The 26135-nt window shown below is 43.9% G+C and overlaps 1 protein-coding gene across 4 annotated transcripts in view; it reads left to right on the top strand.

Annotated features, from left to right (window-relative positions):
* The window catches only part of CELSR1 (cadherin EGF LAG seven-pass G-type receptor 1), a 520725-nt gene that overhangs the window by 211343 nt on the left and 283247 nt on the right, over positions 1 to 26135 (top strand). For all 4 annotated transcript variants that reach the window (XM_086967271.1, XM_086967267.1, XM_086967274.1 and 1 more), the window contains exon 3: positions 12148 to 12370. In XM_086967271.1, coding sequence (XP_086823397.1) covers positions 12148 to 12370 — 223 coding nt within the window. The remainder of the gene's footprint in view (positions 1 to 12147; positions 12371 to 26135) is intronic.

Raw genomic sequence — 26135 nt, 5'->3', positions numbered from 1 at the left:
GACTAGATCCACTAATCAGGAGCATAATTAAAGGGATATACTCCAATATACTACTCAGGGTTTGCAGTGAAGAACATCTTACACCGCTTTTTAATCAACCCACCATAGACGGCTTTGTGAAGAATTACATATTGTGCTTTAAATACTGTAATTTTCCAAGAAAGTTTTCCAGTGAACTTCTTCTAACCATACGCTGAGTCAAGAAACGTGTTTAAGGCTACACATTTTGCTGTTATTTCTAAGGCTGTTCTGTTGGTCTGTTTAAAGAAGAGATTAATATATTGACATAAGTATCATGTGAGCACAAGTGTTTTGAGTTCTGTTGATTTCACAACCAAGACAGATGCTGAGCTAGCTCATACTGATGATAGATAAGATGAAAAGTACATACATGTTTAACACGAAAACTGGATTTTTCTAATTCAAAACTGTCTATTAAGAGTCATGGAAACAGCACAGCCCAATTGTTCCTGCGTTGGCGCAGGGCCTAGTTTCACTCCTGCATGCTTGCAGGTTTTGTTTTTCTGCGGTGTGATCTGATGCATAATGCCTATTGCATTTTGGTGGTCGGCCTGTTTCTCAACACTTATGAAGGAGACAGGCTAGCCACATAATTATATTTTTGTTTAAAAACAGAGATTTACTTTTGTTGATTTTTAGATTACATGGATGCTCCTCTTGAAGCAAAATGTATCATCTCTCACTTGTTACTCATGGAAAATGCGTCCCTTGTAAACTTGTGTTCTGTATTTTATTCGCTTGTTTGCACAGTACAGGTAGAACCTGTCTAGGACAACTCGTGTGTTTCCCACTCTGCTTCCATTTCACAGTGCTGAATCCATAGGCAGTGTTCAAAGAGCTTTCATCTGGTTTTATGGTGGAAATGAGGAAAGCGATGGGTAAAACTTTAATATTGTCATCGTTGGACGTCAATTTATCTCTATCCAGGTTTTGATTAAGACAAGGTATGTTGCCAGCCTGTTGCAGTTAGGCCAGACCAAACAAACTAGGGTCAGCTGAAATTTGGGGTGATTGAAAGGGCCATCAAGTTGTCAATATTTCGTGGCTCCAGTTCGAGGTGGTGCAGTCACTAAATTCACCTTGCTAGGTGTGTTTTGCACCCATAAAGTTTTTTTAAGATGCGTTTTTGGGAAGACAGAGTTTGATGTCAAACTGCCTTGAAGCCCCTCGTATTTATTATCATGAAGTTAATTACATAGGATTATATTTTAAGCAGTTTAACCTCCAACAGACCGGTATTGCGAACCAAAATGAAACAATATGGGCCTTGACTATTGCAAGCAAGATGCCATATTAAGAATCCGATACTAATGCTATTCTGAAGCTATGGGCATTTTCTAGGCATACATTAGAAAGCCTAGGGCCAGATGTAGGTAAATGAGAAATACTGATTTCTTAATAGCGAATTTTACCGATTTGCTATTAAGAAATCGGTATTTCCTATGTAGGTAAAGATTCGGTAAAAAATACTGAATCCTTAATATTCCTTATTACCGAATCGGTAATTGAGATTCGGTAATAGGGAATACCTACCCATTCATTTCTATGGTCTTGGAGGCCAATGGAATGAATGTGAAGACATTCAGCATTAGCTGTTCGGTATTACCGAATCGGTAATACCGGGAGGTATTTCAAAGGTGCCAGGGTGCTGTTGCACCCCTGAAATGTGCATGTGTACACATGTGGCGCACATACATGCCCTAAGGGCTTTGATGTGTACCACATGGTACTTTAACAAAAGCAAAAATGTGCTTTTTTAAGGGAAATCAGTAATTACCACCAACTTGAAGTTGGTGGTAATTACCGATTTCTTAAGGCTCAAAAGCACTCTTCAATGTGCTTCCTACATTGCATTTAAGGAATCGGTATGCAAGAGCAATAAGGAATCTGTATTAAGGAATCTGTATTTACCGATTCCTTAACTACATTAGGAATGACTAAATACCGGTCGGTAATTCTGAAATTTACCGAATTTCAGCGTTACCGACCGGTATTTACCCACCTACATCTGGCCCCTAGTTACTTATGTTTCTGAATGTTCCTTATAATAGGAATATGTGGAGGTTTTGCAAACTTTGTCTGGCCGAGGTGCCGTAGCATACACAAAAGAAAGATAACATGCTACATCAGAAATCTGCACCATTTTCCATTAGTGAGAAATAGTGATGGAGATTTAAGATAACTAGGCTTCGGCACAAGAATGGAAGGCACTGTTTAAGAAGCATGGGCATACTGGCCCCAAAAATGGGCATCATCTCTGGATTCTTTCTAAAACTCCGTTGGTATAATTTGATCATTTTTATATTGGACGTTTATAAAATATTCCTGTAAGACTACGAGCATCTTTCTGATGGTGTAAAGGTAGCAGGCAGCAACCTTGGGGCATGTGTAGTCAGAACCTATCCGTAATAGGTTTTTACAGGCACGTTCTGACATCATTTCTATCAGTATTTTCAGAGTAGACCGAATCTCCGATCGAATCTGATGGAAAAAATGACCTAGACTGTAGTATATGATAGTTTTTAGTTTGCTGTATGATTATATCTTGTGGAGCATCTCACACCTTTCTCTGCCTGAGATGGTAACCGAGTACATTCAGCTGGTTTGCTGAAATAGCTGTATATTCTCAACCCTTATTTAATGGATGAATATATTATTTAGTGGAGGCTAGGATAAATTAAATAGTCCCCATATACATAAGAATTACTCGCTTGCAAATAAACAAAATGTGGTTGCATCTCACTAAATGTATCAAATTGAAGTATTGTTTTACAGTATAACACATAAGAGCCTGCAATTCCCGAATACATGCCCATCTTTCATTCCTTTTTACAGGTGACGTCTCCAGGCATCTGTAATAAATCAGTGACATAGCTGCTGAACTGTAATAAGGTATCACAGTTGAGTTCTGACATCATAATGCCTCCTGCGGTAGCAAGCAGCCATTGAGGCGAGACACAGAGCATCAGTACAGCTGTAGTTTAAACAACGTAAATGAGAACTGACTTTTCCGTCTAATGATTCATTATTTTTTTAATGAACCCTGATCAGCAGAAAGGAGCTATGTATGGCAGAATGTTTATTTTTTTGCACACAATAGTTAATTACAGGAAAGACAGAATCACTCTGTATACCTCTATACATGCTAACCCACGACAGTTTAGAAATCTGACGGGAATTAAAATTATTCTAAAATTTTTGATAGCAAGTTACTGTTTATTGGTCAGTTTAATTAAACTGATTCTAAAATTGTGGATAGCAAGTTACTGTTTATTGTCAGTTTAATTTTCCTGTACAGTTTCTACTTTTATTTAACATTCTGGAAACATATATCTTTCCCATGAAAGGACCTGACCGCACCAAGGATTTAAGTAGTTTGTAGTAAGGGTGTTGCTGTGATCATGTATAGTAAGGAGTAAAATAACCTTTGCCGTACGTTAAAATGATATTGTAAGTCACCTCGGAGGTCATCAACCTCCTTCAGCCTCGCTCCTTTATAACACCATGTAATTCCTCAGTGACTTGCAATATCCCTATATTATAGGGCAGGGGGTAATGTATCCCATATATGACAATTTTAGCCTTACCTACTGCTATTCTTGGGAGATGCTGGCACAGTGGTCAGTGCCCCCCATCCAGCTCTTTAAATGGGCTTTTAGTGCCCCTAAGAATACAATCTAACTTTCAGGGATGGCCAGATTTCAGCTATAAACTACAGTTCAGGTTTAGGTGTGCAGTGATTAGTTTATCAGGAAAAACGCTGGACCTTACTCTGGCCAGCAACATAAAATCAATGTTATTTTGATTTGGGTCACCCTTGAAGGTTAAATAGTGGAATTTATGTCATGATTTTCTAACAGAGTAATAATAACCATTATTCCTCCTGTATTCTTACCTCTGCATCTAGCTGACCAACTTGCCTGTATTCAAACTCTGTTTGCTTTTTGCTCCTAACCTGATGCTCTACTCTAAGGCCCTCAGTACAAGTTGGCTGGTAATTGGAGATGGAGGCATTGGGGCTTAGAGGTACTGATGATGCTTGCTGCTACCTCCACCCCAATTACAAAACATATTATGTTTCTGCGACTAGAATCAAGACAAACATCTGGGTCCCAGAATTACCATAACCACTCTTGCAATCAGTTGACCAAATCCATGCCATTTGCCATGACCATTTTCCACCAGCTTTCAGACGATGAAAATGTGAGCTTTATGAGGTGCATTCATGCACCCAGAAAAACCCAGTGGTTCTAGCCCACAGGGGTACCCCTCCGCCTGACTTGTAGTGCAGTGCTACTGTGGTGCCTTTTTAGTAGTGAAAAATACATTCTGAAATTCCATTGGAATCTAGATTTTTTTGGGACTGGCTCTATGGGAGTTTTTAAGAATGTCACTGACTATGTCAAATAATACCATTTAGGATTTAGATTCAGTGAAAGTAATTGTATTCCCTATATATGGTCCAACATTACAGCCATGGGTTGTGGAAGGCTGTGTGGATCAAGGACACATAGTTAAAATGCATGTGCTTCTGGATGGATAACCATTGTAGGTTTCAACCTGTTTTACATTTCTTAAAATGGCTTAACCACATATTGTGGCACACTGTTTATTTGCTGTTTAAGGTCCAATCAGAGCATGTTTGGGTTCAGGTACTTATTAGCGGGTTTAGGGTCATGTCTACGTTTTTGTTTTGAAACCTAATGTATTGTAGTTATTGCGACAATAGATGGTTTTGCATTCTACATTTATGCAATTAAATTTTTTGCATGCTCACTTTTATTTTTAGCCAGCACAACTTATCTGTATTTCTCTGCAAAGGGCTAGCCGTATCCGAACACCTACTTAGTATTCTCCTTTGTGTCAATCTTGTTCACTCAAGTAGGAACCTTGGGCTTTGCATCCCCTTTTCCATGGACGCAAGAATCTGTGTACCTTTGACCTCCAACCAAGCACGTGGTTTCGGGGGAAGTTAGTGACGCACTATTAAAAGCTTACTCTGCCGCCTTTTCTCAGTTTACTTCAGGTGGCAGGGCTCGTGAATTTTCGAAGAATAGCCTAGAATGTAATACCTCTGGGAACGTTTTTCTCACATTAGTGTTTCTATTGCTGAGGTAACTCGCTGAGCTAGCAGACACCTTGAGGGGGAAGTCGTATGTGTCAAGCTTGTAGAAAGCTTATGTTTCATTTGCCTGTATTGGGTTACAGGTGATCGTGAGACTCTATAGCGAGGTCAGGGAATGCCAGGTAGAAAGGTGTACTAGCATATGTTACCTAAGGCTAGGATCATTTAGAATTTGAGTAGGCTAGACACTTGACAGCGAGTACAGGCAAGGCACAGACGGGCCCAAAAACACATGTACAAGTCGCTCTTCACTGATCCGAACTGGAAGTTGAAATCTCTATTCAGAACTTCTCCCTTTTATAGCACTGGCAGGGCCTTAGACGTGCTCTGGGCGTTTCCACCTGTTCAGTACTGCTGCTTGCATAAGATCAGAGCCAGCATAACATGTGTTAGACCTGTTTGCCTTATGGTGGTCTTCTCCCCTACAATTTGCCTGCTCGCCTACAATTTTGCTGGATTCTTTTTGCTGGCCTTAGGACTCTAAGCAATTTACCACTGTTAACCATTGCTATAGTGCATGTGTTTCTCACCTAAAACATGGCTTGATTGATTTAGTCACAATTGGCATATTTTATTTATCTATAAGTCCCTAGTAGAGTGCACTGCATGTGCCCAGGGCTTGTAAATTAAATGCTACGACTGGGCTTGCAATGCTGATTCTTCCACCACCCACACAAATAGTACTTTGAACATGTCTCCAGCCTGCCACTGCAGAGCTTGTGTGTGCAGTTTACACTGCCATGTCGACTTGGCATTTAATACCCCTTGCAAATTCTTAACCTCACCTTTTATTACTTATAGGTCACCCGGCCTTGGGTAGCCCATAGGGCAGGGTGCTGTGTCATCAAAAGGTAGGACATGTACTTTTAAGTTTTGCATGTCCTGGTAGTGAAAAACACCCATATTCCTTTTTTACTACTGTGTGGCCTACCTCTCTCATAGGTTAATATTGGGAATCCCTTTTTACACTTCTAAGCTGGATTTCCTGATTGAGAAGCAGTAGATCGGTCATGTCCATGTCACTGGAATGGTAATGATAAATCCTCTTTATTGATAAAGTTGAATTTATTATTATCCTTTTAAAAATGCCGCTTTTGGACAGATGGCATTTTTCTGCTCTTAGCCCTGTGTGCCTGCAGCCTGTCTCCAATACATGTCTGGGATGGGTGACAGCTGGACTTTGTGCTTTCCCTCCAGACAGCCCATACAAAGGATGTTTTGGTGTGAGTGAATGAGTGTCCATCCACATCCTGTTGGTTCATTCTGGGCAGGATGGGAGTGAGGAGCTGACACTTGAATAGCATGTGTCCTGTCCCCACACAAAGGGCTGCATACCCCCCTAGAGTGCGTCTGGAGCCAGCGCTGGAGGAGAGGACCTCTGTGCACTTCAAAGTCCCTTTTTGAAGTCAGTCCTACTTCAAAGGCACAACTGGGTATAAGGACTGGGTCTATGACCCAACCAAATCAGTACACCTGTGAAGAACTCTGCCAGGAGGAAGGACTGCTGTGCTGCTACAAGGACTACACCTCTGCTGGACTGCTGCCTTGGAAGAGCTGCTTTTCTGTTGTGCTGACCTGCTGAGGAAGGACTGGACTCCTCTCACTTGGGCCCAGAGTGACTTCAAGGGCATGCACTCTTGTGACCTATTCTAAGTCTCACGGGCATCAAAGACTTCTCATCAACATGCAACAGCACCTGGACTTTGCTTGCTGCAAGACTTGCCCTTCCAAGTGGTGCCAATCCAGTCCTTGGCCCTTGAAAGTGGGTATAAAGTGCTTGCAACTGCCAGAATCTACACATCGATGATATTGCTCAGATTGGAACTGGCGCATCTCCCGCCACTCGAATGCATCGCCACTGCTGCACATATTGTGGACATCGCATCTTCGAGTTTGCAAGGCTCAACGCCGATGCGGCGCCTTCAGTCCAGTAGTTTGATGGCAACGCATCACTTTGTTGCTTCTCACATCTCGACTGATGCATCTAAGGTACTTTGCAGTGGGCCAAGGCTGGTTTCTTTATCTGACCTGCGCTCCATCGCAGTCAACCTGAGGTTTTGGATTTACCCTGGTCTAGCATGATCAGCTATTCCCGGTTAGCGCTTTAAGCTTTTAAGCACTACATTTAAATGTATTCTTTAAAAGTTCATAACTCCTGCCATACTTGTTGGATTTTTGTCATGTTTGTCTTGTTTTGTTCATAAAAATATAGCCAATTTTCCAAACTTGGTGTGGAGTCTATTTGTTGTGTTTTCCTTGTGTTACTCTTTGAAGTGTTGAACAGATACTTTGCACATTGCCTCTTAAGTTAAGCCTGCCTGCTCTGTACCAAGCTACCAGAGTGTGAGCATAGATTAATTTATGGTGTGTATTTGACGTATCCTGATTAGGATTGTGGTTCTTGCTTGGAAACGGGGCCTACCTCTGCCAAGGGGGCATACTTCTGCCAACTGGAAACCCAATTTCTATCAACATGAATTACTTCAAGTGGTTAGTGGAGCAACATACTGGAAAAGGATAACATGAATTGGGCCTCATTTAGAATTGGGTAGGGTGGTAGAAAGGTAATCTCTCCCCTTGCATAACCACATTTCCCCAAGCCTCCTATTTAATCTGTAACTTTCTTCCATCCTCCTAGCTCATACCAACTCGTCCTGGCACACCCATATCTCAAGTCCTTAATCACTTCTTCCTCTTTCCATCCTCTACCTCCAGATCTTCACCTTCTTTACGCTACACCTACCTAGCAGTTTAAACTGTACACTACCTACTCTGCAGATCCATCTACATAACATCAAGGCATTATCCACCACTTCTGCCAGATTCACCCAACCGAGAACACTGTTCTCCTCTTCTCCTCTGTCAGGATGGCCCAACTTCCAGTCCAAGGCCCCTGTCCTCCTCTGACAAATTCTTTCTTTTCTTTTTCTGCACTTGAACTTGACACTTGTCTAGGGACGGTTAAACAACGGTTAAGTCAGTCGGCCACAACTTGTTAATAGGTTCCCCCTGTGACCTGTAATTTTAAACTGCAGGGTGGAATGCCAAGTGGTTATTTCCCTCAATCCTGTCATTTTAAATTGCAGGTTCGAACTAGAGGTAGTGTTTTACCTCGACGCATTTGCAAAATCTGTCTTCGGCTTCCGTGAAGGAAGACTTGTGGACAGATTCTGTTCCTGTCCTGCTGTCTCAGAGCTACAAAAGGACTGAAGAATGAATGAAAGGAGTAGAACAAGAAGGCGCCAATTACCTTAGCTGCCACATTATGCAGAGAGTGAATGTGAGAAAGGAATGCCAAGAGAGGCTGAGGATTAAAGTGCACTATCAGAGCTGGGCGTTGGTTTAGTGATGGACTGTCAGCAATGAGTGGTTGGTTGATCAGCATTACACCGTGTTGGCAGTTCTGTGTGGATCGTAGTACTGGCAATGGGCTGCTGTTGCAATAAAAGTGTGTTATTACCAGGAAGATTGGACCAGTGTGATATAAAATAAAAACTTTATTTGGCGCTCCTGCAGCCTTCCCAGATGTTTGACATTACAAGCACCAGGGGAATTAGGAGGTAGTGGGGTGAGAACAGACGGGAGAGAAATGGTGGTTACTGGCTGGGGAAAAAGATGACGGAAAGCCAGGTGACTGCCTTTGATTCTAAGGTGGGCCTAGTTCTGTCTGACTAGTGAGAGTGTAAAGATGGCCGAGAGATATAATACATCGAGATATTGTCCAGATGAAGTGGAGGTAACCAATGAGGTTGCGTGTCTTCGCTTGGCGAGCCCTATAGGATGTAGTAATTGTGAGTCCACAATGTGATGCTCTTCCTTTCAACAGCCAACAAAGGGGACCACAGACTAATGAAAGTGGTGATAAGACCACAAGTGTGAACCACAATATTGTGACCCAGTGATTGGCCTAGTACTCCTTTTGGAGCAAACTCTAGCACATTTGTTTTATTTTTCATTGGTTTTTCTTCGTGTATTTAGTTTTCCTGGACTCATTTCTTTTTTTCTGCATGTCTCATGACCCAGTTATCAGGCCGTAGATGCTTCTGAATGGACTAAGAATAGGGGTGGCACAGTATGATTAGCATTGAAAAAATAGGAGGGGGTTTTGTGAACCGTTCTAAATTTTATCGGCTTCACTGCCTTTGCAAATGTGATAGGGGTTGAGTTTCATCGTTAGTGTGAGTAGGGAAGATTATTCATCCTAGGTTATTTTGTGTAGAAATGACAAAAGATGAGCTGTGAAACAGTTCCCCATACTTGTGAATATTGGTAAATTAGTATCTCGTGCAGTGCAGGTACATATCGGACTAGCAACTTTTCCAAGCAATCTGTTTTGATCTTGAAATTAAATGTGCCCAATTGTTTCTAGATCGCAAAGATATGTTTTGCTCGGTACGTGCGGTTCTGCTTCTTCTTTTTGGGAATTTCTCTGCAGTGTAGGCCCACAGATGTATTCCTCTTATACTTCCAACCGCAGGGAACTTATCAGGAAGCAATTCCAGAACATGGTTAATAACTCTGCTTAATGGGGCAAGCAAAGGTTGGCCAACTGGACAAAGGCTGCCCTTTTTATTGGACGTCAAAATAGAAAAGGTTATTTAAGGCCATGGCCGTAACCATAAGGATTGCTGATCTTGTGGAGGGAAAGCTTCATTAGTTGGTATTGTTGCAGCAGAGATTTACATGGTGTGTTTTGTTGGAATTGGATCTCTTTTAACTAATAGCACATGGGTGCCATCTTAATTTAACATTTATTGCCTGTGAGCTTCCAAGAAGTCAGTATATTATGGAGGAGACGAGAAGAAAGTGCAGTAAAAAGCACTCCAGGAAGTAGATAGATAGTGAAGCACGTGGTAGGAACCATATTAGTTTAGTGATCATGAATTTGGCTATTAAAACCACAGTGTGAGATATCTGCGGCCACCCTTGGACTGAGCTGCTAACTGACCTGAAGGCGTAAAGGGAGCACACAGAACCATGGAAGGCTCAGAAAGGATGGTATAAGTATGGCTATAGCAGGTTTGCTACCGAAAGCCCTCATCAAAGTGCTGAAAGTCTTTTTTTTAAAGTGAGAGCATAGGAGCGAGACAGATAACGTTATGTTAATTTATGTTGTCATTTTTCCTTTTAAGCATGTTAATTAGTGCATTTACCATTGAGTAGGGGAACAGAAAGATCAGGCGACCAAGCAGGGGGACAAGGAGGGTCATTGGACTACTGACAGTCCTGGGTCAGTGCATTGATTTTGAGCATCTGTTTATTATTTACGTTAGATTATACATTGCTTTTTAAAATTCACATAAAACTATAATCTGCTCTAATAGGTACCTGTTTATTCCAGACAACTATTTTGATCGACAGGTTGAAAATAACATTCTTTACAATACATAGTTACCTTTTCCCAAAAACGTACATCTCCTCTTTCTTAAACAAAGGAAAAAAATAAATCTTGGGATCCAGGAGAGCCAAATCCCTGACAGATGTACCCACAGGCGATACATTTTCATCAAATGAATCTTAATGCAAATCATTACCATAGCAGTTAGCCCGAAAACCTGGCCTGGATCCAGGCCTCCTGGATCTAGGTTACATAAATTTCAGTGCATCCTTCATTTTTTTCTGCGCCTGGAGCTACATCAACAGCAGCTTAGTAATTAATAATGTTTTCATCCTCCACGGCTGCCAGTATTTACAACTCTGCAAGTTATTCACGTTTCAATAGGATGGCGCTCTATAAAAAAACAAGCATTGGAAAGCAATAGGTCCAGCGTTGGCTGCCAGCCCTTTGGTTTTGTCAATGCCTGTTTTGGTTAAAAGAAAAAATATTTTTTGGGTCTCAAAAAGCATAGATTTACATTTTAGTTTCTGGTGCTCAAGGCTTCTTTGTGTGTGGATGTGCTCCTTATTAAAGTGCAGAATGCTGTCACTCGAAGTGAAGTAAGCTATTGGCTGATGCGGGCTGGTCTATTGCTTCCAGCTTTAGTGGGTGGAAGAAAATTGTGAGTGACCAATGACAGATTGATGGGTGAAGAGGGCTGGCTGAAAAAACCTCTAAATAGGCATTTTAAGAACATATATTTTTTGTAAAGTGATAAGGACCTAGCTCCAGACCTAAACAGAGCCATTCTTTGATGTCACCACAGGCCTTTGATATTTATTTTGCATAAAAAGCTGTACAAATCAAATTCGTTTAATTTCTTTTATTTATGTACAGTTTTATCTAGCACATAAGGGGCTTTAGTGTGTCACAGTGCTTTGCGTAGAACATTCATTGTAAAGATATGCTGTAATAGGGAATTTAAATATCACCAACAGGGAAAAGAGTTCGAAAGTAGCAATTTTCAAAATGGGACCATAATAAACGAATATAAAACATCATATACAGAGTTACGAATCTGGTCCTGAGTAAAGTGTGAGTAAAAGCTAATATTCTATGTAAGACTTGCGTGGGGGAGCATATAATAAAACTGCGATAAAGATCTATGTGGTAAACAGAAAATGTGGTGTTTGTATGCTCTCTCCTAAGGATATTGCTTTGTCAGACCCTTCTTATTAGGCCAGAGCTACAATACAATTTCCAGACCGGATACATTTCCATATACAGATTCTAAATTGGAATCATTTGCGTAGTTTAGGGTTTTCCTGAATAGGTGGTCGTGAGTTTGGAAATGCAAATTTTAGAAGTCGTCATTAAATTTTAGAAGAAGTCATTACATTTTCGGATCACTGCGCAATATTTATGAAACAAAGTTTAGCTTTTGAGGTGGAAAGTTCTCTGGTTATGTTCTAGTGTTATACAATAACACAGATGACCCACAAAGCTTCATGAAAATAGTGCAGTATTTAACGAGATGCAGATTTATTTACGAGGGTGTTTTTTAATACGATTATGAACAAACATCTTCCTGTCTATGCCTCTGAGACCTCTTTTGGATTTCTCTGTGCTATGTTTGTGAAGCACTACGCAGGTAGTATAATCTCTATTTCTTTTTCGTGTTTAGGAGAACACTGTGAAGTGAGTTCCCGCTCGGGCCGCTGTGCTCCTGGAGTGTGCAAGAATGGGGGGACCTGCGTCAATCTGCTCATAGGGGGCTTCAAGTGCGAGTGCCCCCCAGGAGAGTACGAGCGACCCTACTGCGAGATGACTACCAGAAGCTTTCCTCCGCAATCTTTTGTCACATTTAAAGGGTTAAGGCAGCGATTTCACTTCACGGTCTCACTCATGTAAGTAGCTTCTCTTCCTCTAAATTCATTACTCTTTCAATACTTCTACATCTGCTCAGAAGTTAATTCGGTGTCCATGCAGAACACACGCCACAAAAATCCATATTGTTAGTACTAACTGATTTGATATCACTTTCCCCCATTTGGCATTTCAGGATATTTGTTTTTCTTTAAGTCTTTGTGGGAAACCCTACTGTCACCACTGCTGTATTTCTCTAGTTCGCACACATGACATATTTCTGCTATGCCATTTACCTTAACAAAGGTAAACCTAGACCTGAAGTGCAAGTTTAGACATGAAGTCTAAGTTAAGATCTGAAAGTCTAAAGTTATACTGGGGTCTAAATTTACACTTCAGATCAAAACTTAGACTTCAGGGGCCGTATGATGGTAATGACGCCTTTAAAAAAAAATGTTTTATAAACTTTGTTTATTGATCATAATCACATTAGTACATTACATGATTGAACGACACATTGCATATTTTCATCAAGGTGTTACAGGTAAACGACAGTAATCAAGAGTTGTTCATTACATATCTCCTACCTGTCTCTCTTGCCTTCGCATTTCCATTTCAGTTTTGGGTGACACACATAAATTACCCCTATGTTCGTTCCACCGTGACCACTTCTTATCCCATTTTTTGGGGCATCCCGAGTCTTATAAACCACTGTCTCTGCCGTCATACATCTATCCATTTCTCTGGCCCACAGGGAGACCCGTGGCGGGCGCCTGTCCCCCCAGCCCCTTCTCTCTTAACCAGTGTGTAACCAAGCGTTATAAATTGCCTTTCGACTTCTGTCAGGTCAGTAGCTTCCCAAATGTTCAATAACCCAAGCTGTGGTGTAAGTGTTATATCTTTCCCCAGGGCTGTATGCATATGAGGTTGGTCCCTCCCAAATAGGGCGCATCTTGGGGCAGGAACACAGTGTATGATAGAACATGGCCTGCTGCCCACATCCACTCACACATCTGTCATCAGGCTTGGATCTCATTCTAGCCAGTACTGTCCCTGTAATATATGATTGGTGGAGTATTCTAAGTTGGATTAGGCAAAATCTCTGGGTAATAGCTGCTTCATGTGGGGACATCAGTGCTGATCGCCAATCGTCATCTTCTAAAGGGCCTACGTCATCCTGCCATATCTACCTAAGCTTCGGGAAGGCATCTGGGTGGTTGTTACTCAGCTTCTTGTAGGTTAGGGATATTGCCTTTGAGGTTAGAGGTCTGTCCAGCAGGCGATCTTCCAGGGGCGATGATTCCGGTATATCTTTAAAAGATGGGAAAGCCGCATGTAGTGCATGTCGGATCTGTAGATATCTATATATTTCTCCCTGTGCCATCTGATACTTCATCTGGAGTTCACTAAAAGTCAGTATAGCCCCTTTTTTAATCCGATCCCCCACTTTTGATAGTCCAATTAGGTCCCATTTGTCGAATCCGGGCTGATAGTCTAGTCGTCCCAGCCGCTGAGCAAACCATAACGGCGTGGCCAGTGAGAGAGTGCCCGCCCATCCCAGTCGAGAGGTAACCATATGTCAAATTTCAAGTGTATGTTTGGTCGGTTCAAAGAATTTCCCCTTGTTTTTCCTGTCGGTCATATACAAAGCCCCCAGATATCCAGAGCGGTCAGTTTGGTATCTGTTGAGGGCGTATGCTGGGTCATCTGGGGAGTGGTAACAGTAAGTGATTGACTGTCACCAGCTGCGCCGCCCAATAGTACCTCTGCAGATCCGGGAGGGCAATGCCCCTGTCGTACCAACTTTTTGTCAATTTTTGTCTCTCAATTCTGGGGGCCTTACCGTCCCATAGCAGTGTGGTTAGCTCGCTCTCGATCGCCCTAAAGTACGAGTCTGGGACCTTGTGGGGACAGTTTTGTAAGACATAGAGAAAACGTGGAAGGGCCAGCATCTTGAAAAGCGCCGCCCTCCCCACCAGAGTCAAGGGCAGGGTCCTCAAATGTTTCACATCGGCCCTCAGCCTGGCTAGAGGTGGGGCTAAATTCAAATCGTGAAAACGGGCTTGGTCTGAGGTGATAAAAATCCCCAAGTATTGAAATCCTTCCTTTACAACCGTTATCGCACACCGTGGCTGGAGGCGCGGAACATCTCCTTTCAGCATGAACAGGACTAATTTGTGCCAGTTAATCGCGTATCCCGAATATTTACCGAAATTTGTGAATATATCCAGGACCACACTGATAGATCTATAGGGGGAAGCCAAATAAAGCAGGATATCGTTCGCATAGAGCGATATGCGGTCTTCCACATCAGCTGCCCAGCGCATGCAACAAACCATCACAACCCTCCGTACCAAGGCCGCAAGTGGCTCCGGTACCAGGGCAAAGATCAGTGGAGACAGTGGGCATCCCTGTCTCGTGCCTCTACGGAGTTCAAACGTACGGGATGTAAAGCCATTCACTCTTGCATGGCCCAACATTCCAGTATAGAGGAGTCTCACCCAGGCCACATATTTAGGGCCCAGCCCGGCCCTCTGTAACACCTCAAATAAGTATGGCTATTCTTTGGAGTCAAACGGCAAAGAGGCGTCAAGGGACAGTATGGCTGCGTCTTCTTCAATATATTATCTCCAGGCCATCAGATTGTGTACTCTCCAGAGGTTGAGGGCTGTGTTGCATCCTGGCATAAAGCCTGATTGGTCAGAGTGGACCAGTGAGGCGATTACTGTTGCTAGTCTATTTGCCAGAACCTTGGCTAGTACCTTTGTCTCTACATTTATCAATGAAATTGGCCTATAGGAACCACATACGTCCATCGGTTTACCCTGTTTGTAAATAACTAAAATAGTAGCTAGTCGCTGATCTATTGGTAGCCGACCCTCCTCCAAACTTTCCTCATACATGACTTTCAAATGTGGCACAGTCAGAGAGGCCGTAGCCTTCAGAAATTCTACTGGGATGCCATTAGGCCCCATCGCTTTTCCAGATTTGAGTTGTCCTAGGGCCTTACCTATTTCTTCCGTCGAGAGGTCTGCCTCCAAAGTTTCCCTATCCTACTCTGATAGGCTTGGGACATCACTGTCTTTGAGGAGCTGGCGGGAGTCTTCTGCCGTATAGTGGGTAGAGGGGGAGTATACCCTCTCAAAGTGAGCGGCGAATTGTTCCGCTATGTCCTACGGGTGAGTTACCATGTCCCCTTTCCGGCGTCACCAGCTTATGGACCCACCGAGAACCCTGTTCGTGCCTCTCAAGCCATGCCAATGTCCTGCCTGTCCTGTCCCCGAGCTCATAGAGTCTGTACTGAAGTGCGTGGTGCTTGGCTACCATCTGTTCCCTAGTCTTAATTCCAAATTCGTCCTGTTTCAAGAGAAGCCTGTGTCTGGTGTCAGGCGAGGGGTCCAGTGAGTACTCCCGCTCTAGTTCAAGGAGGTCAGCCCCTACTGTGGTCAGGAGCTCCTGTTTTTTGGCAACATATCCAGATTCCAACGACCGGGCTATCCCCTTAAGTACCACCTTGAATGCCTCCCAGATTGTGCACTTGGAATCAACAGAGTCCACATTCTCAACAAAGTTGTTCTATTTTGAGTACGGAGTTCGCCTCTAATGTCTGGGATGTGTAAGAGCCATGGGTTAATCACTATCGTGGCTGGTGTTTGGCGTGCCCATTGCATGTATTCCGTCCAGACCGGAGAGTGATCCAATATCCCTCTAGGTAGGACCCTGTATTGGGCAAAGTTGCCTATAGAGGACTGATGTGTGAAGAAGTAATCAATACGTGACAAACTACGGTGGGCATTGGAGTAAAAGGTAAACAGTGTGTCGGTGGGATGGAGTATCTGGCCCACGTCTGTCAGTCCCAGCGCCTGTACAAAACCAGGGAGGAGGTTGCTAGATTTGTCTTGTGGCCTCGGTGGTTGTCGATAGACCGTATCGTCTAGTGTCATGTTGTAATCACCCCCCATAATCAGTACACCCTCCCGAAGTCCAGTCAGCTTAGTGCCCAGGTCCTCCAGTGCAGTCTTGCCCAGAGCGGGCGGCAGATAGACCGAAAGTATATTAAGGTCTGTCCCGTCCCATTGGGCCTCAACCCCCGTAAATCGGCCTGCAGCGTCTGCCCATGTCTTGTGTACAATAAGGGGTGTGGACTTTTACACCAGTATAGCTGTACCCCTTGAGCCAGTCGTGTAGTCTGCATGTGCCAAAAGTTTATACCCCCATCTAGTGAGGGATTGGCCTTCCAGGCCTGGCCTACATTAAGACCACGTCCAGTGAGTGCCTCTTCAGGTATTGTTGCACAATTCCCCTCTTGGTTTTATCCCCCAACCCATACACATTCCATAACATTACTGCCAGGGAGCGCTCCCTATCCTTCCCCATAGTTACATGTCACCCTTCGTCCCATTACACGGATCATGGCCACGTAGGAGAAAGCATAAGCCCACACATTTAGCAATTGTCGTCCAATACTCAATATGTCATTTGATCTCTTTGAATGCTTTAAGTCTAAGGACATACTAGTACGCATTCCTTCATACAGTATCCTTCCTGATATCAGTGAAGCAATCATCACATCAATAAACCAAACAACCTTGAAACAACCACCCAATCCCCTCTCCCCTTCAGCCTCCCCGCCCCCTGCCCCCCTGCCCGTGGATTCAATACTACCCACCCCCAAATTTGGCAGAGTGCTTCTCTCCCGCCTAGAATATTGATAATACACGGGGTAAAGCAGCCGCTCTTCCCATTGAATTCAAAGCAAAATAATTGGAATTATTGCCATCCACTATGAGCCACATGCGTCCCTCCCAAATCACTTCTAGGTAATAACATAGTACGTGAAACAGTGGTAGGAACCCTTACATTAACAAATCATACTGTAATTAGTATCATCACTCGTCCCGTTCCCCCGACCCCACTACTTGCGCTTTTACTAGAGTCCCAGCTTGAGTGCTCCATTCTCGACACCCTTGTCCATTAGTCCTGTTCCTCAAGCTGGCTAGGAACATCCGCTGGGCTTCCCTGGCTCGTCTCCACTGGAGCTCCATGTCGATGACCCGGATTACTCTTTCGGCCCCTCCTCTGGTTCCCTACTGTAGTCCAGCGATCCATCTATTCCCAGACTGCCTCTGGGGAGTCAAAAAACCATGACTTTCCATCAGATTCAACTCTCAGGCGTGCCGGAAACAGCATCACATATCTGAGCTCCCTGTCTCGGAGTTCCTTTTTTACCGCCTGGAAGCTGCTCCTATGGGCCTGCACCTTGGCCGTGAAATCCGGAAAAAAAGGCCACCTCGTAGATGTCCCTGTCGTGGTAGTTGAAAACTCGCGCAATAATAGGTCTCGGTTGCGCACCAGGTCGCGGCCTACCTCCCGATACTCTGTGGGCCCTTACAATCGAAAAGTAGTTGGATAGAGTCTTGGGTTTAAGGTGTTTCGTTATGAGGTCTTTCACATATAGGTCCGCCGCCGGCCCCTCTGTTCTCTCCGGAACCCCCAAAATGCGAATAGTATTGTGCGGGCCCGGCCTTCGTAGTCGTCGAGTTGCTGCGACATTCTTTCCTGCTTTTTTGCAGTTCACGCATTTGCGTTTGCAGCTCTGAGTTGTCTGTCTGTAGAGCAGTAGTGACTATTTTTAGCTCCTTGACTGTCCCATCCATCCTCCGGAAATTGGCCCGAAAGAGCGAAACCTCAACATTAACCGAATCCACCAGCGTCTGCACACCACTGATAGTCGCCATAACATCATGAAGGGTGGGCTCTGAATCGTGCGTCGCTGCCGCTGCGTAACCCTCCTTTCCCGATCTCGGGGAGATGCTTGTATCTCCAGCCTTGGACTACGCAAATTTTGCCAGTTGTTTTTGGGGTTATTCCTGGGACCTCTCCCTCCCGTCGCCATTGCATCGTTCCATCAACCAGCACACCTGGCAGGGGAAGGGGAGCTGTCAAGGTAGCTCTATCTCAGCATTGGCTTTGCAATATAGCTCAGTTGGTTGAGTCAGCCCGACTGCCTTCACTGAGCCCAAAGTCCAGCCATATGAGAAGTGTGCCGAGTTCTTCTCTGGGCAGTCTCTGTAGGAACCGTCTCGGTCCCACAGAAGAAGTTGCGCTGTCTATGCCCACACCCAATCAGCTCCCAAGGGGGGTACCCACCTCAGTGCTTCACCATCCACCAGTCTTCCTCTGTGCCCTGCGGCTCTCACGAGTCACCTGTACGCTGGCAATAGGGCCTTCCAAGAACATGCAACTCCACTTCACCGCGGGTCACGCAACAGCCTTCTCCCCGCGTCTTTCAGGGCACTTCACATTCAACTGAATGTAAGGAGGCCTCCCGAAGTCCAAGGGATCTCCACTGCTATGGTATGCCAGGGACCATCGCCAAATAGTACTCCAAGGTAATTGCGCCTTTTCATTGTATGCACCGTCCTCACCTTTAAAAAGGTGCGCCGGGCGCAAACTGTGAAAATGCGCTTTTTTTATCATGAATGCGCTGCCCCCAGGTCAGCCGCAAACTCGTGCTGCCCTGGGGGCAGCGCATTCCTGTGAAAAACCGAGCAGCTGCTTTGAAGCTGCTCCATGTTTTCACAGTGCATGCCTCAACCCACCTGCACTTTTGAAGGAGATGTCTGGGGGGTCCATGGGACCTCCCTTTCCCCCTCCAAAGGGCTGCCATCAGGGGGCGCACTGACAGTGCACCACCTTTTAGATAGCAAACTGTCAGTGCGCCTCCTGAGGGCTTCTTTGCCTCTGCGCCCACGTCAGTACCATGGTGCGGGTGTTAAAGCAAAGAGATTCCCTCATTTGCATGGGGCACGCCCCATGCAAATGAGCAAACCGCTCCCTTGAAGATAGCACTTGTGTTTTATGTGCGCCAGCGCTATTGGTATTACAGAGGGGCGCACAAGTGTCTGCAGCTCCTTCTGTAATACAGAAGTGCCTCGGGGCGCGCAAAGCTGGCGCAACTGCCTGTTGTGCCCCCAGGGCACTTTATGTAATTCGGCCCAAGGTCTAAAGTTAGACTTCAGGTCTAAGTATACCTTTGTGAATCGTTCCCAGGCTATTTTGGATGTAGGAGAATTTTGAGTCAATCGAGGCTCAAATTTGTGGGCTATTCCGTTAAAGCTAAGTCATTTTGCCATCATGTCCCACAGGTGCCCAATGTAAGTTATCCCATTGGGAACCTGCAATGACCATTGCACATAATAGCATTCCCAAGAAGTGTGATGGTTGGTAAATGGTCCCAGCTCAAACAGGCCGCACAGTACAGAACCAGTTGCTGAAATGCATAATGATAATTCTACTGATGATGTTGGGCAAAATTAAAATTTTGCAGTTTTGTGAAATTTAGAATTATATTTTTAGTTATGCTTCCAGTGAAGGTACCTTACATTAGAGGTAAAGAATTTTCATCAAAAGGCAATTTGAAATCATTTTTTGCAAAAACATTTTGTAGAGCAAACGTGCAAAGTGACGTTGATTTATTTCCAGCAACGATTTTGCTGAGCAAAATGTGCAAATTAACATTGTGATTGCATAGATGAATGCCATAGAATATTGTAACTTGGGCTTCGTATTTCTAAAAATAGAGTAAACAGTGGGAGTTTAAATGTCCACCTTTGGTGGAGTGGTTTTCAAATCTTAAACGTTATGGCCATCAAAATGGAGCTATAAAAAATCCCGAAGTGTAAAAAAGGCATAAACCAACTTTTGTAATAGAATTTTCCCACACATATTTTTTCAAGACTTTTCCTCTCAAAATAACGTTTTTATTACGAAGTTTCTCCTACAGGTGAAGTTGTCCAAAGTTCACTTCCTTAGCAGCGTCACAAAGCACGACAGTAATAATTTTCTGCCAGTTTCACAATGGAATTTTAATTCCGTAAACTCGTAGAGTGCTAATTTTGAGCGCACAGTTGTTAACTGATACTTCCCCTCAGCGGTTGACCTTTGGTGACAAGCACGCTTCTGCTCATCAATAGTTTGCAAAGATGAAAAGAAATCTGCTTCTTTGTGCTAGCAAGTCGCAAATACCTGTCAGCTTGTTCTACCTGTTGATGGTAACAACCCATGCTAACAGTACACTGACTTACTTGAGGTTCATTGTTGCATGTAAGAAAAGCAAAAAATCGTTGCTGCAATCTATCTGTTTATTAAATTAATACACGTATTAATACACGTATCGGTTTTCTTAGTCATGGAAATAGATCAAACAAAAAATTAACATATTATTTTTTGGGGCAATCTCGAGTTAATAATGTTACTTGGGTCAAAATAATGTGCAGATATTTGGCAGAGACATAGGAACAAGAGAGTAATACACTGCTTCGGTTTTGTTCTTAAGTCTGTCTGTCTGTGTGCCCGCCACGGCGCTGTTCTCGGGGCCTGATGTTAGTTATGAGTGACATTCCCATAGAAACAATGCGGATCATCTGCGTATTTCCGAGTATCCCAGTAACTTGGCCTCAAAGGTTCTACTTGATTGAATTGTGTGTCTACCTGGATGGCCCTTTGCAATACTGCACGATTGGTATTGGGAGAGACACGTACTACTCAGATGCCCAAAGACTGCTGGGTTCACTACTTCTCTATCCACTCTCCTCCTCTGCCCCTAAACCACATCCCTCCTCCCTCTCTATGCCCCATTTAAGCATGGGCGAATTTTGCGAATCTCGCACTCGCAATCCGCAAAATCCGCGAATTCTCGCGAATTTGCGGATTTTTTTTTTTTTTTGTTTGCCACTCTGTCACCACTGCCACTCTCTGACTACTCATGCCACCCTCTGGCCCACCCATGCCACCCTCTGTTTCATCACAGCACCCTCTGGTTGTCCAGTTTTACATTATTGTGGCAAAGCAAAGCACACCTTCCCTGCCTCAAGTGACCTGAATTAATTTGGGGCTGATTAATGTGTCACAGAATATTTTTTTAGCTGGCACCTGCTTCCTTAGTGCTTCCTGATTAGTGATCTTTTGCACTTGCTAAGTGCTTTCATTGTTGCAAAATTAGTTACAACACCTGCCCTGCCCCAACTGACAATAATGAATTAGGGGCTGATTAATGGATTTGAACTTCCAGCCTGGCTCCTGCTTGTCTCCCTTAGCTGTAATTCAGGACCTTTGTGGCATATGTGTAACTATTCTGAGGTTCAGAGCAGGGTCACATAATAGTTGCAACTGGCAACTGAACTCTGGAGGGGCCCCTCAGGAAGCACTACAGGAAATGGCTACTAATGATGAGCCTGAACTTTTGAACCTGGTAAGTAGTTTCAGTTTTGCTAAAATCGTATTTCTGCAATTTAGCACTTATTCGCGGGGCGCGAAGTTGTACTGGGAAGCCGCGAACTCACGCGAACAGTGCGAGCAAGCCATAAAATCAGCTGCTCGCGGATTTGCGGATTTTGCGGGAGATTCGCGAATCTCGCGGATTGCGAATTCACCGAAAATCCGCAAAATCCGCGAGCGAAACGGATTTTCCGCCCATGCTTAGCCCCATTCTCATTTTATACCTTGTTTTGAGGAAGTTATTACGAATATAGTTATCAGGTGTTAGTAGTAGTTTTTCGCCCAGTGCATCTCTCCTATGATGTTATGTTCCCAGTTTCTTCCCTGTACCCGTCACTCTGTTAAAAACAAAAAAAAGTGACCACCTTGTCAATTAAGATCTTCATTAGGTTTGATGTTAAATCAATTTCATAAGCCCCCCCTTCTGACTTGCTAAATTTAATATTTGTCTTTTCAGATCCACTAGCTTAATAAACTAGTTAGCTTTTCTAACTTTTGCAACAAGAGGGGCCATTTTTAGGATTTAACCCCTTCGCTGCTATACATTTTGCCCCCCTGTGCTAAGCCTTTTTTTGGCTGTTTGGGGTAGTTCGCGATTAGGCCCCTGTAACTTTTTGACAACCTAAGGTATCCACGTCAAATTTGTGTCCTTTTCATCCAATATCATGGGAATTTTAAAGGTATTCAAGGTTTGTTGAGTCCCCTGAAGGGGACCCAGAAATTAGCCAAAATACAGATTAATTTAGGTTTTTGGGGGGGGGAATGGGAAAAAAGGGATATAGATGAAAGCATCTGTTTTTTCCCTGCAAATGGTATCAACAAAGGGGCTGTGGTGCTGAAATCACCATCTTCCCAGCTTTCAGGGACAAGCAGACTTTTGTCAGTCAGAATATCTTTATTCGACTTATTAAAGTCATACAAAGAGAAAAAAAAAAAACATTAGCACAACACGTTAAAAAGTATACATTATATCAATACACGTTTAAAATACTATTTACACTTAGATAAAAAGGTATGTATATGTAAAAACCATGCCTATACTGTGATTTCATACATTTAATAAACTTTTAGGGCGAAGATTGACCAGCAACTTTCGCCCTAGCTGCCGCGACCAAAAAATTTGCAAGACCAAATGCAATACATGGATTAGCCATTAGCTGTAGATAGAGCAACGCGGGTCTCACCTGTGTGAACCCAGCGTTTTTTAGCAATGGAAGTAAGTGCTTCTTTCTCTGCTCGTGATATAAACTACAGAACATAATGAAGTGCATGGTGTCCTGCACAGAGAAATTGTCGCAGCTGCAAGGGGCGGCTAGTTCTGGCTTCTGCCATCCCTTAAAAGAACCTAGGTGGAAATGAATAAGGTTAAACCTTAGCTTGGTTAATAAAAACCTATGATAGGGAATAGTTACAAAACGTAGGTATGGGGCCAATTGAAAATCACTCAGCAATAGGTAATGAGCCCTAACTGCAGGCTTCTGAAGCTCAACTGCCTCACGGCTTGCTTCCTTCTTTTCTAAAAAGGCTTTTTTAGTTTGGGCTATGTCGCTGGTCGTGATTTTCTCAGGAGAGCGAAAAAGTTCTGGGCGACCCAGATCTGAAAATGATTTACATAGATAGGCCAGCCAAGGAATTTTACTCTGATTGTCCAAGGATAGGACATCCCTCAGAATTTTATGATTCAGAGGTAAATCGGCGTTTAGCCATATTTTCAGCCACAAAATCAGGGGTGCAACGCTCAATAGGTCCGATACATATGGCAAACCAACCTCCTTATGAATAGAATAGGTAGGGGTTGATTGGGGGACAGAAAGAAGGGATCTTATGAATCTGTTTTCTGCTCTCTGAATGGGGTCAAGATTTGCATAACCCCACAGAGGGGATCCATAAGATGCGATGGCAACAGGCTTACTTTTATATAACTTCAACAACGCTTCCATGGGTCTGGCACCCAATTTCCCGGCAAAACCCACTATAGCGGAGGAAGATCTAGTTACTGCCAACCTCTTTGCTTTGATCTGTGGACCCCAAGTGCATTTTTGATCGAACAGCACTCCCAGATATGGAAATGTGGTTACCTCGGACACGGCGGTCCCCCTGCAAAAAAAAGATTTGTGTCTTCTCTTTGCGCCCTCTATTCCCATAACCATAGTATGGGATTTAGATGCGTTAACCTTTAGGTCCAGATTTTCCATAAAGGAGCCAAAGGCGTCAAGGAGAATCTGCAGGCCAACACCCGTGCGGGCTATCAACACGGCATCGTCCGCGTACAAGAGTGCCGGAATATGGGTGTCTCCTGCACGTGGAACATCTGTGCCCCTACCCCTCAAATGTGCCCCAAGGCCGTTAATATAAATGGTGAAAAGCGTAGGGGCCAGAATGCAGCCTTGGCGTACTCCTTTGAGGGATTTAAATGAGGAAGTACACCTACCATTGTTGGACACTCTAACAGCGGCGAACAGCTCCTGGTGTAGCGAGGCCATGTACATGACTAGGGCTTCGTCAATTCCCATATCTAACAGGATTGGCCATAGTTTGGACCTGTTGACGAGGTCGAAGGCCGACGAAAGATCCATAAAGGCCAGAAAAACTGAGCCCTCCTTAGCCATTGTATACTTAGAGATGAGTAAATACAAATTAATGCATTGCTCAATCGTGCCTTTGCTCTCTCTGAAGCCATATTGTAAGTCACACAGCCCGCCACAGCCCTCAACGTTCTCCCTCAATCTCACTAGAAGAACTTTCCCCAGAATCTTTACGGTAGAGTCCAACAAAGATATGGGCCTATAAAAAGCTGGATCGTCCCTCTGGCCTTTGTTTTTATAAATGGGGACAATAATAGAACTGGCCCATGAGGCGGGTGCTGTGCTGGAGTTAACTGCATTAAACACATTAGATAACACTCTTGACCACATTTTGGGAGAGAACATAAAGAAGTCGGCCGGGACTCCGTCCGGGCCCGGGGCCTTATGTTTGGTTGTATCCATAAGTGCATTTTCTACTTCTTGGGGATTAAAAACAATAGGGTTAACCATCCCATAAGAAGGTAAATATCTATTATTGTCCTCAACGGCTGCATTGTCCCCATACACGTTTTTAAAGAAGGATAGCCATTTTTCTTCAGTGATCACACAGTCCATCGGTAAGTTATCATCTTCCATAAAGAGAGGGTGCTTGATGATTGCCCAGAATCTTCTGCTGTCCTTAAGCACCGAGGCTGAGAGGAGTTCCTCCCATGTTTCGCGCTTAATAGCGTCTTTACGGCTCTTTACTGCTGACTTGTAGATTTTTCTAAGCCTCACAATCTCCTCTTTTGGTCTTGGAACAATTTTAAGAGCCGCCAGCAGGTCTCTATGTGCCTTCGAACATGCAGCGTCGAACCAACGCTTATGAACTTGGGTTCCTGGAAGAGGTTTAGCTTTAAGATCACTCGAGACCTGTGCACAAATTTCCTCAAAAGCAGATACCAGTAGGTTCCCTTGGGTGTCGGAGTTCTGACATAGCTCGGTCTGCATTTTGATTTTGGGGAAACATTTTTTGTAGAAGTCTTCCGGGATTACCTTTGCCCATTTTATTCTTCTATCTTGGTCTGTAGGCCTCAAAGAGGAGGCTTGGTTTACAGAAGATGGTGCTGTGCCCATTTTACTGCCCCACGCCACTTCGAGGAGCACTGGATTGTGGTCGCTGAAATGGGTTTCCACCGTCCTATATGCTATGATGAGGGGTAGAATACCAAGGGAAACAAAAATGTAGTCTATAACGGAACCATTCTGACTGCCGTTGAAAGTTGGCGTTCTGGCACCGAAATTAGGCTCGTAAAGGTTATGGTTAGCCAGTAGGTCTTCGAGCTCCTGTCCCTCTATGGTATGTTCGAAGTGGGGGGCATCCAAGGCAACATCCTCATCATCACATATTGCTCTTCCCTTACAAATTAAATTACATAAATGAATGTTAAAATCACCTAGTAAAACTAACTCAAATACAAAGGAGATATTCTGTGAGACTGAATTTAAAATGCTATCTAAGTTAGCAATGTTTCGACCATTATAGGCGCTGTTACTTGAATTATAGAAGTTGACGTATAAGGTCCTACTAGTTTTATTGATATACCTTTCAACAATAAGTATGTTGTCAGATTCGGACCTGATCTGTCTATAACTTCCTTTTAGATCCACGGAGAATAAAAGCACCAGGCCGCCTTTGGCTCTACCCATGTTACTAGGCACTGCTGGAATTGCAAAACTAGTGTATCCATCCCACCAGAAATTGCTGGCAGTATCCCATGTTTCTTGCAGCGCAACGATATGGTGCTTAGAGATGAAGCTGCGCCATACTGGGTCCTTGCGTTTGGTACTCAGGCCCGCCACGTTCCAACTTACAATCCTACATGACTCCCTGGTAGTCGTGGGTTCACTGTCACTCCCAGAGTTGCCTTCCTCAAAAACTTGCGCTAAAGAGGCACCATTGGAGTTCACGTGGCGAAGAACCTGTCTTGTCCCGCTGGTAGTGCCCGTGTCAGGAGCAGCG

The sequence above is a fragment of the Lissotriton vulgaris genome, chromosome 1_1, assembly GCF_964263255.1.
Source record: "Lissotriton vulgaris chromosome 1_1, aLisVul1.2, whole genome shotgun sequence".
Classification (NCBI taxonomy): domain Eukaryota; kingdom Metazoa; phylum Chordata; class Amphibia; order Caudata; family Salamandridae; genus Lissotriton; species Lissotriton vulgaris.
This window is presented reverse-complemented; position numbering and strand designations above follow the sequence as displayed.